The sequence below is a fragment of the Peromyscus eremicus genome, chromosome 3 (genome assembly GCF_949786415.1).
Source record: "Peromyscus eremicus chromosome 3, PerEre_H2_v1, whole genome shotgun sequence".
NCBI classification, from domain to species: Eukaryota; Metazoa; Chordata; class Mammalia; order Rodentia; family Cricetidae; genus Peromyscus; species Peromyscus eremicus.
This window is the reverse complement of record NC_081418.1, coordinates 30,133,389-30,145,501: the sequence shown is the minus strand read 5'-3', so window position 1 is coordinate 30,145,501 and position 12,113 is coordinate 30,133,389. Positions and strand designations below refer to the sequence as shown.

The 12,113-nt window shown below is 42.8% G+C and overlaps 1 protein-coding gene across 1 annotated transcript in view; it reads right to left on the bottom strand.

Moving 5' to 3' along the window:
- Capza2 (capping actin protein of muscle Z-line subunit alpha 2) overlaps positions 1-5,240 on the bottom strand; it is a 42,330-nt gene extending 37,090 nt beyond the window's left edge. The window contains exon 1 of the mRNA XM_059257398.1: positions 5,057-5,240. Coding sequence (XP_059113381.1) covers positions 5,057-5,095 — 39 coding nt within the window. The 5' untranslated portion in view covers positions 5,096-5,240. The remainder of the gene's footprint in view (positions 1-5,056) is intronic.
- Positions 5,241-12,113: the final 6,873 nt, after the last annotated feature.

Genomic DNA, 12,113 nt, shown 5'->3' with positions numbered 1-12,113 from the left:
TGGGGAAAAAAATGGCTCCCAAATGCCCTGAAATATACTATAAATTTTTCTTATTGTGTGAAGTGTAAAAAATTCCATTTATATTATAGCTGATATGAAATTCCTGCTTGGAATAGAAATTAGTTTTTCAGAATTCATCCAGAGTGAAATGATGAATGATTTCCAAAATAGCTTACTGGTTAAAACTAGTTTTTGTTAAGACATTATTAATTTTACATTATGATAAGATACAGCAGCTCATGTTATTTGTATAAACACAAGATTTGTGAAGCCAGCTACAACTGTAGGATGGGAAAATGTTTTTAGTTGCTTATATATAAATTATATTTATCATTTGAACCTCAGACACCTGTACCTCAAAAAACACCAGGAATTTCACTAGACTTTAATCCTTAAAAGCCAGTGGCAAAATTTAGGAATGAAAATTTAGACAGCCAGATTTCTGTAGAAAAGCCTGGCATTACATGCTTTTATGCTTCACAATACAGGTTTTCTCTCAATTCTGTGAATGTATGGATTATTCATCCACTCATCCACTGAACCATTCTACTAATCACATGCAGTGTACTGACAGATGCTAAGATGACATTATTTCTGTACTTAGGGATTCCAATAGGAAAGGAAAGAAAGGAAAATGAAATACTGAACAAAATTGTACTTAATACCAATGATGTGCAACTGAGTTCAAGGGAGATTAGTGTTTTGCCTGCCACGTGTATCTGTGTGAGGGTGTCGGTTATCCTGGAACTACAGATAGTTGTGAGCTGCCTTGTGGGTGCTGAGAATTGAACATGGGTCCTCTGGTACAGCAGCCAGTGCTCTTAACCACTGAGCCATTTCTCCAGCCCTTTACACAATTTTTGTCTTTCAAAACATGGTAAAGACCTGGGAGTAGCAGCACCAATCATCCAAGAGAGTAATAAAAAGTCACAGGCTGGACCCAGACCACTGCACGATCCTCGGATTCCTGTTATATTCATATTTACAACTATGTCCTCAAAGTTCAGAGTGAACTAAAGCCAAAAGACAAACTTACTCAAGGTGTTAGAAAAGGACCAGAGCATGATTAGACAGTACACATGAGGAGTGTCACCATTACTCTGAGTAATGAATACATAAGTAATAATAATAATAATAATATAATATTAATAAACAATGAGTAATAAGTGAGAAAGGAATACAAGACCTCTAGGTAGTCCAGGACGGCTTCAAATTCCGAGTGCTGGGGTTAGAGAGATGTATCACCACACCAAGCATTAGGCACTGGTATTTTTAGAGAATATAGAAGATTAATCTAGGAACTACAAAAAAGGGAAAGAGCAGCTAAGGCACAATTTCTAGCTCTTTTAACTTTAACTTCTTTCCTAACTGTTGTTACTGACCTAACTGTACAATTTGAAAAGTGAAATTTTGTTGCAAATTGATAATCTTGTCAACCCAGAAATTGTAAACTAAATACTAACAAAATTATTTTTTACAAACAAGAAATAAATTGTGTAAGGCATTTTTGATCATGATCACAGAGGTGACAAAATTTTGGTCAAAGGTACAGGGCAAGCAGAAAAAAATTAGCAAAACAAACCTCTGCAATATAGAACCCAAGTGACTATAGCAATGGGAAAAGAGAAGTAAAGAACTGGAGAGGGCTGGAGACGTAGCTTAGTTGGTAGAATGCTTGACCAGCATACACAAGTCCTGCCTTCACCCCCAGCAGTAAACCCAGCAGGGTACAGCGCATGCTTGCAGGCCCAGCACTGAGGCGGAAGTAGGAGGAGCAGAAGTCCAAGGTTGTCCTCATTCTCATGCACACTTCCAGGCTACCCAAAGCTCAGTACCAAAAGTTGAAGCCACAGAGTGGACTACTGGAATCACTGGGGGAAGATGGAGGTCCAGAAGGAAAACACTCAACAATTACTTCTTCCTTCAGCAGAGTTGGGGGATAGACCTCTTTATTTGAGCTCTATATCCCAATTTCATATTCATGAAAGTGCTTTACTATACAATACAAAAATGACCCAAGAAAGAAAAACATAAGAATTCTTTTTGGTTTGGTGTTTTCTATAACCATGTAAAATTTACAGGGTCACACTACAACAGACTTTAAGGGACTTCACTGTTTCTTCAGCTAACTTTGCTTCCTATTGATACTGTGGCCAAAAGAAATAAGGTCATTAAAATCACAGTATAATGAAAAAAGCAAAGGTACATGATTTTAAAAGGAAACATAATGTCCTAGATACTTTTCCCTTTTGTTTGTTTGTTGAGACAGGGTCTCGCTGTTCAACCCTGACTGCCCTGGAACTCAAATGACCAGGCTACACTGAAACCTGGGGTACTCCTGTTCCTCCTGACTAGCCTCCAGGGTGCTGGGATTACAGGCATGCACCACAAGGAGTTAATCTCTTTTTGTTGTTGCTTTTCGTAGGCTGGACTCAGAACTACAGATCCTCCAGCCTGGGCCTCCTCAGTACTTAGATTACAAATCTGTTCTACCACACCCAGCTTTGACTAATTTCTAAAATGCCTCCTCTCATGGGGCCAATAAAAAACTACACAGCAGTAGCATAAAATGTTCACATGTTAAATAAAAATAAGCTTCCATTACAAGATGAAAACCCAAGTTTACCAGTCAGCCTTTTCACTAAGTATTAACACAAATTTAGAACCTGACACTACAAAGAACCATTGCTTCCTTTAAAAACAACAACAACAACAACAAACCTGTCACCAAATTAAAAACCAAGATATAAACCCAGGACAGTCCTACAACCAACTTCTAGGGAACATAATGCCATTAAAAATGCAAGTAAACCTTGGATTCTGACAAACTCAGGTTTAAATTTCACCTCTGCCACTTCCCTCCTACATAAGCTACATAAGGCTTTTAAAACCTTAACTTACTTACAGGTAAATGGTAATAATGAAACTACCTTCCTCAAATTTAAGTTAAAAAAGAAAACGCACTGTATTTGTCTTATGCGGTAGGCACATGTACAGTACAGTAGTATACACATCATAGCACCTCCACTTCTTTAGGACCTGCAACCTCTGCGCCGTCTCTCCAGCCCCCGAGAATTCTAATTTTAAATTTAGCATCATTTTTGTGACTTGAGCAAGAATATTCTGTAGTAATTCACACACTGTTAATTTATAACAGTATTTTCTAATTTAAGAAAACAATGGGCAAACTTTTAAATTAAATTTAAATAACCAGTAATTTGGAAATTTAACATTCTTGAAAACTTGAATTACCCAGTAGACTTTTACTACTTTAGGAGGAGGATGTTTCATGGGGATCAGATAGAGAGGATTTAAAGGTGATAGATATTTTAAGACCAATACTTAAATCATGCTTCTTTGTTGTTTCCTTGCTTGTGATTTTTAGGAGTAAGTTTTAAATACTTTTCCTACCTTAGGAGTTTCTGTTCTAGGTTGCAGGTCCTAAAGAAGTGGAGGTGCTATGATGTATATACTAGTAGATGAACTTACACAGTATTCTGTGAAACTTAGTGCCCTGTGTGTCAAGAATAAGGAATCATCATTTCTTTTTGAAAATTTCAGGCCTTTCCAACATGGCAGGTCTACATTAACTCCCACACTAAGTATTCTCTCCTCAGCTATTTTTCTAGCCAACTGAGCTACTATTAATAATCATACAAAAGTAAACAAAACATGAAAAATCCCTTTAAAAAACTGTAACATTTAATTTTGCATGCAGTGCATTGTTATACTTTCAATCGCCAACTTAAAACTATTCAATGATACACACGTAAATACGCACAGCAACTTTTAGGGACTTAAGGTCTAGTTCTGTGGATTAAGGCAAATGATGTTGATTTTGTTAATTTATCATCACTTTCACCAGAGAGCACAAAAGAAAGACATTTCCAAAAACAAAGATGAAGCTGACTTCTGAACAATCCTAAGGATAAGGAGACAGAACCCTAATTCTGGTGCAACAACACAGTATAAAAATAGAGGGTCCCAACTGAAAATATTCTTAAGAGTTTCTTTAACACCCAGCTAGAACTGAGTATGTTTTCCACATGGGCGCACTGGTCTGGAATTTAAAAACCAGGCACTCAGAGCGGACATTTCCAAAGTGCACCACATTCATATGTCAGTCAAGTTCGAAAAACGTCACGGTCTTTTCCAGGAAATGTTCAAAACTAATAGTTCTCCTCACACTGCTCGCCCCTAGGTATGAGGTCTCCACCGGCGCCAAAGAAAACGGGCAGAAGTCTTAGCTCAATGATCAGATTTCGGATCACAAAATGTGAGAACCTGAGTGGTGCATCTGGTCCCACTGCTGTCACAGCATTTAACACACAGTAAAAGGAGTTGCACTCGCTCTCCCTCTACAGAGTTGGTCCTATCAGGAAGATGGGATGTCACCAAATCTGCCCCAAGGGGAGCAGCAGCCAAGTTGAGCAGAAAACAACTATGGGGGGAGGTGTCTTTGTGAACAACACCACTGCCTTCCGGGGTACATGAGAGCAGCAATTTAAAAAAAAAAAAAAAAAGGTAATAATGAGAAAAATTAATAAAAGAAAAAGACGGCGCGGGGGGCGGGGGGCGCCAAGGGGCGGGATGTGGAGACTGCGACCTCCAGAGGGAAGGAAACACCCTGAGGAACCAGGAAGCACTTCGCGTTGGGGAGGAGAAACTGCAGGAAAAAGTGAGGGTCGGCGAAGCCGCTTCCCCCTCCCTCCCGCCCGCCCGGCCGCCCGCCCCACGGTGACAGCCCCAGGCCAGGCGGCGCCGCACGGCCCTCGACCGTCCCCGAGCCCGGACCCCCCAAGCCCGGGGCCCGCCGCATCCGCCCCGCCCCCGCCCGCGGCCGCCCGGCTCCGCTTCCTATTTTCGGAGCACACACCCTACAAGGAGCGGAGCGGAGCGGCGCGGCCGGGCCTGGCTCACCCCGCGCGGCACCCCGCTCGCTCGGGGAGCCGAGGCGTGCGGCCCACCACCAGAGCACGCCCGGGGAACCGGCTCCGGCCCGCAGGCCGCGCCACTCGCCTCCGGCCGCCCTGCTCCTCACCGCCGCGGCGCCCACCTTCTCCTCATCGGACAGCTGCTCCTCCAGATCCGCCATCTTCCTTCTGGCGACAAACTGTGGCGCTGGCGGCGGCGGCGGCGGCGGCGGCCACCTGACTTCCCCCTTGCCGTGCGGTCTTCCGCGCCGCGCGCCCCCGCCAAGGGAGGGGCCCGCCGCCCAGGCCGCCGCGCACGCGCCCCGCAGCCCCGCCTCCCGGATTCAGGCCACTGCGCACACGCCCGGGAAGCTCCGCCTCCCTCCTCCCCTCCCCCCCCGCCCCCCAGCCTAGGCCGCGGCCGCCGCCGCCGCCGCCGCGCACGCGCCCCGGAGCCCCGCCTCCCTGTCCCGAGCGCAGGCCTGAGACCCGCTGTGCGCGTGCGCGCCGCCTCCGAAGCCGGATTGCTATGGTAGCTGCTGCTTCTCCTCTCCTGCTCTGGTGCCGTTCTCGTACCCAGGGATGACCATATGGACCCCGTTGGCGACGAGTACATTCTGAGCCCATGACTTTGTTCCCAACAAATCCTGAACGCTGCCAGCGAAATTGTGAAAAAGCTGTACCAATTAAACATGTTTAAATATTAGGGGAAAAAAAAAACCCTGTTAATTAAAAATAGGCATACACAATCCAGTCCATAATTGGAAAATTACTCTTGATATTTTCATGTATTCGTCCAACAAATATTTATTGGTCTTTTATGGTAGGAAGACCTCTGTGCTAGTTCTTAGGAATAAACAATGTAAGAAAATAAACAAAAACCCACAGAGAAGCTACTCTTAAGCTTACCTCTATTAATAAGCATTGAGTTAGGGCAGGCATTGTACTTTTGGAAGAAAATAAAATGTTGTTATTTTGGATCTCTATCCTCATGAACTGCCTGGCGTACAGGCCACCCAGTCAATTTTTCAATTGTGTACAATCAATTTTTAAGGTAAATGTCCCATGAAGGATTTGAGACATACTAAAAACATTATTCATTCTTTTCCATTTTTACTGGATGTCTCTTCTTTCTATTTGCCAAATCTGGCAACTCTACAACTAAAGCTTCAAGTTTACAAAAAAGTAAAGATGCAGTCAAAGCTGGCACAGGAAGAAGACCAAAGTCTTTCTAAAATTTAGTTGTCAGTTCAGATGGCCTGGGTGGGGCCAGAGAATCTGTATTTCTTACATGCTCCCAGGTAGGAGGAGTGCCACTTGCCAGAAAACTACACTTGGTTTAGCAAGGACTTGGAGTTTAGCTGGGAGTTAAGACTTTAATAATTAGAAAGTAAGAAGCCATTGGAAGCATTTGAACAGTGTCATGACATGAACAGAAATGTATTCAGCGGCATCAGTCTGACAGCAGTGTGTAAATGACAGGGGAGAGCACTCTAAAGAGTTCAAATAGCTGTTTGCGTCCCAGAACACTATCATTAAGTGACTTACTGAAGTGTCCATGTGCAGAGATGAGGAAGAGGAAGTAAGCTGACATGTTCAGGAAACAGCAAGTGTCCTGTTGAAGATAAACCTGTGGAGACAGCATGAAAGTGAGGTGCAGTGTCTGGCCAAGGACCGCACGAGCTACAAATCAATATCAATTTCCTCTTTTATAGTTTCTAAGTCCTTGCTTCACTTATCACTCCCTGCAATTGTATGTGCTTAAGTATCACTGTCCCTCCAAACCAAGGTTCAATAATTTATCCAATGGTGCATAGCTCCTACATGACTGAAACCTAGACATTTTCTTCAATATCCCATATTATTTCCCCTGTAACATCTTTCTCCCTAACATCTCGACACTTTCCACAGAATAACATTTAATGGAGGTGTTTGCTCTGGCATGCTGGAAATCCAGTCCACAGCACCTGCCTCATCAATAGTATCTTTGGGACTCAGGGTCCCCCTCCAATGTTGTTCTGGTTTACTTGGCATGCCGTGTCTCACGCAATGGGTACACAGTAAATTTTGCATAGTTAACTTACTAGCAGCCCTCCTCTTTAGGAGCCTCACCCAATTCTTGTAACCTTTTGCAATAATTTGAGTCAGAGTATCTTTCAAGCTGTGGCTTTGGTGATATTTTACATATGGTTCCCACGGTTATTCAAAGAGCAATTAATTATGTAAAATGTCGGATAGTCCCTATGGTAATCTCCTAATACTGCCTCTTGATACAGCTAAAGGGAACTACAGAAGTCAAATAAGCTGTGTGTTTGGGGGATATTTCAGTAGGTATAAATAGGAACTGATGGTTATATGGCTGCAGGATAAATGTGCTACTATCCTTGCCTCTGCTGCCTCATAATGAGGAAATAAGCAAAACATCCCTTACACAGTTTTACCCACGTGAGAAGTTCTACTCCCCTTTTTCTTTTTAAAATAATTTTTATTTATTCCTTGAGAATATCAGACAATATATTTTGAACTCATTCATTCCCTCCCTCACAACTCTTCCCAGATCCTCCCCAGAACTTGCCTAGCTAGTTTCCAAACTCACTTCTCTTTCACTTGTTAGTGGTTTAATCATGGCTTTTCAAAACTTTCCTAGACCTGACTTTTTAAAGTTGTCTTAAAAAAATTTTTTTTTTATATGTGCATTGGTGTTTTCCTGCATGTATGTCTATGTGAAAATGCCAGATCCCCTGGAACTGAGGTTACAGACTGTTGTGAACTGCCATATGGGTGCTGAGAATTGAACCTCAGGCCTCTGGAAGAACAGCCAGTGCTCTTAACTGTAACAGGAATCTTAGAGAGTCTTATTAATAAAATCAAACCTGAGGCCAGTTATTGGGGTGAACTCTGAAAGATCAGAGAGACAGAACAAGCCACAGCTAACCTCACCTGGCCAACTTCTCAGCTGATCTTGTTTCCTCAGACTGGAAGCCTCTGTGTCCTCATATCCAAATGGCTCTCAGCTGAACTGTGCTTCTCAAAACCTAAAAGCTTAACCAGCCAAATTCTTCTAGTTTCTGGTCCTCACGCCTTATATATCTTTCTGCTTTCTACCACCACTCCCTGGGATTAAAGGCTCGCTTTCTGGAATTAAAGGCGTGTGTTACCATGCCTGGCTATTTCCAGTGTGGCCATGAACTCACAGAGATTCAGAGGGATTTCTACCTCTGGAGTGCTAGGATTAAAGGTGTGAGTGCCACCATTTTCTAGCCTTTGTATCTAGTGGCTGTTCTGTCTCTGACCCCAGATAAGTTTATTAGGGCACACAATATTTTGGGGAACACAATACCACCACACTTAACCACTGAACCATCTCTCCAGCATTGCATTTTTAAGTGACTTATATGTTTTTTAATCTAATTTCCTGTAGATATGCTCAAAATCTGTAGCTATATTTTAAGTTCATCATGAAGGTTGATGAGATGGTTCAGTAGGTAAAGGTGTTTGCCAACAAGCCGGATGACCCGAATTTGATCCCCAGAACCCACATGGTGAAATGAGTGGACCAAGTCGTCCACATTATCTTCCACCCCACACACATGCTGTGCCATGTACCTCCCACCAAACAAACAGACAAATAAATGTCAAACTTATTGTGAACAGAGGTTACCTGATTTCATAGACTCACAATCTTGGGGGTCCATTGTTGTGCAGCAGTTTCTGCTGAGATAAAAATCCTGTGTCCGAGTCTGTCTTAGTGAACTAGTGGGTTGACTGGGGTTTTTACAGGAGTGTGGTGAAGAGTCACTTATAGGAGAATAGCAGCTGCTTTAGGGGGAAAAACCCCAGCACGGCAGCATGGGTAATGACCCACAGAAGTAGCACTCTTAGGGTTTTCTGTGTGATTTGTAGACAGCTGACGCCCTAAGAGTCTCCTTTCTCCACTGTATAGAACTGCTTATATAACTTTTACATGTCCGGAGCAAGATTTGTGAGTTTTGTTTACTTCTTGAACCTTGTAAATTTCATTACTTCCTGAGTCTTAATATGACTCCTCCTGGGAGGGAATGTTTCAATTCTGAGACTACAGCTCCACAGTGGAAACCCTTATTGAATCTTGTAGTTAGAGAAATAGTTTTTTCTTCTAGATGTCTGTGTAAACTTTTCTGTTGATTTTGTCATATACCCAGTGCAGACATTCAGATTTTATAATTATTACCTTCTAGATTATTATCTTTGTTCAGCTTCGGTTAATCTTGGGAAACTCACTCTGAAAACTTTCATTTCTTCGTTTGTGATTGGGGATATTAATGGTCCCTCCCTCATAGGGCTGTTGTGTGGACTTAATGAGATCACAGGCACTGTGCTTAGCATTAATAAAGGTCTTAATGATGTTAGCTATTGTCATCATAATACCATTCTGCTTTGTTGAAGGCCATGGTCTATGTCTGAATTAGCTTCTGGCATAGCTAGTGTCTAGCACATAAGAGCCTGAAGAGAAGTTTTGTTGGAATGCATATCAAGTCATCCATTTCACACACTTGAATGAGAATTTAAACATTGGACTCACAATCAAATGGTGGCTTAAGGTGTCCTAAAATATAGTTCCAGAACAGATAACAATTTCCCAGAGACTCCCACATTAAACAAATAATAGCACATATTCAGCTGCCACTTAACTAACTCAATAATTGATTTTTTTACTCCTTAATTCCCTTGCCACTGTAAATTTAAGTCTTCAGTGTTGTCACATGTTCCAAATGAAGCACAGATGGGTAATCCCTAATGTGATAATTTAGGGCAAATCAAGAAAGTATTAAGCCGGCCGGTGGTGGCTCATGCCTTTAATCACAGCACTCAGGAGGCAGAGGCAGGAGGATGTCTGTGAGTTCGAGGCCAGTCTGGTCTACAGAGCAAGTTCCAAGACAGGCTCTGAAGCAAAAAAAAAAAAAAAAAAAGTAACAAAACTTATACTTATCACTCATTATTTGGATTATTAATATACAATATGTCAGGCATACAAAAACATAGTTTACTCCTTCCAGACCCCATTCCCACTCGTCTTCCCACAAATAACCATATGGTAGTTTGAAAGAAAATGTCCCCAAAGGGAGTGGCACTATTAGGAGGTGTGGCCTTGTTGGAGCAGGTGTGGCCTTATTGGAGGAAGTGTGTCACTGTGAAGAGCTTTGAGGTCTCTCCTGTTGCCCACGTATCAACAAGTAACAGCTACAGTCTACTTGCATGCTACCCTGTCCTGCCGTGATAATGGAATGAACCTCTGAACTGTAAGTGAGCCACCATAAGTAAATGTTTTCTTTGTAAGAGTTGCCGTGGTTATGGTGTCTCTTCATTGAAATAGAAACCCTAACTAAGCCGGGCATGGTGGCACTTGCTTTTAATCCCAGCACTCAGGAGGCAGAGGCAGGAGGATCTCTGTGAGTTTGAGGCCAGCCTGGTCTACAAAGCAGCAGGTCTACCAGGACAGCCAGGGCTCTGTTACACAGAGAAACCCTGTCTCAACAAAAAACAAAAAACAAAAAACAAAACAAAACAAAAAAAGACGAACCACTACCCCGAATCCCATGCTTATCATTCATACACATTCCCATTTTTTTCCATCCTGTTTTTCTCTCTGATATCCACATAATGTGGTCCTTTAAAATGTATTTATAGAATGATTATCATTTTTGATAGTGTTTTATAAACACCGTGGGTAAAGAACACTAGACCAATTACTGACAAAACACAAAACAACAAGATAAACAAAACCAACATTAAAACCACCACCTTACCTCCATGACAATGTCAGTCTGGGGGCATGAATGAAATCATATTAGATTTCCTACCTGGAAGGATGAAGCAACACAGTACATATGAATACTGATACCCCATGAAAAGGTAAGTCAAACATCCTTAAATTTGTGTTTGTAATGTCTCATTAATAACTTTTTTCTTGGGTGTCTATGTGGAGGGGGTGGGAAGAAGGGGAGTGGATATAGATGAGCTCTGCTGGGCAGGTGCATGTGGAAACCGGAGGATGATGGGCTGTCTTCAATTGCTTCTCTGCCTCAATTGAGTCAGGGACTCTCACTGAACCTGGAGCTCACCATTTCAGCCAGACTGGCCAAACAGGGAGCTCTGGGGACCTACCTGTCTCCACTCTCCAGCACAGGATTACAGATATGCTGCCACACCTGTTTTTTTTTTTTTTTAATGGTTTTGGGAATCCAAACTCAGGTCCTCATGTTTGTGCAAAACTGAGCCATCTCCCCAGCCTATGATCAATAACTTTTAAAATTTTTATTTGGACTCATTAATAGCAATAGAGCAGAAAACAAGGTTGTCTTTTGTCTTCCCACAAAGCCATACCTGTCTCCAAGAGGACCAGTCCAAGGAATTGCAGTCGTGTCTGCCCAAATCCCATCCTCTTAATTCTTTGGGAGTTCCACCGTGACTCAGGTAAACTCCAAAGTGTTTGCCTGGCTGGCTTCTCATGACACTTGACCTTACTCACCACCGCTGCTGCTCTCTAATGGAATGTCCTCCCCTGCAGTTCTGATACTTTCCCTGCAATGTAGGGCTGTGTGATCATGTCACTCCATTGTCTGCTTGTCACACAAACACTGTTCTGGGCTATGTGGGAGGGCACGCAGTCTCACACAGTTTCGTGTGTGTGTGTGTGTGTGTGTGTGTGTGTGTGTGTGTGTGCTTTTGATGATAACAGCTGTGGTGGACACTATAAATGCTCTCACCAGATAACCTCAGAACACTTTCTATGATTTCCATACTTCAGTGCTTTCCTCCTTTACCTCAAAGTATCTGTAATTTTTAGAAAGATTGCACTTGTGTTGGCGGGCTGCAAAGCGCAGAACTGGGAGTCTGGCTCCATGGATACTCTGGGTTAGATCTTTGTGGCAATATTTTGTTTGTGCTCTAACAAATAAAGCTTGCCTGGAGATCAGAGTGTGGAGCTAGCCACTAGTTAAGCATAGAGGCCAGGCAGTGGTGGCACACACCTTTAATCCCAGCACTTAGGATCTCACGCCTTTGATCCCAGTACTTGGAAGGCACACACCTTTAATGCCAGCACTAAGGAGGTGGAGACAGGAAGTGATGTGGCTGGGTGGAGAGAGGAATATGAGGCGGGAGGAGACAGGCACTCACCCATTTTCAGTCTGAGGATTCCTAGAGGAAAGGCGTGTCTCT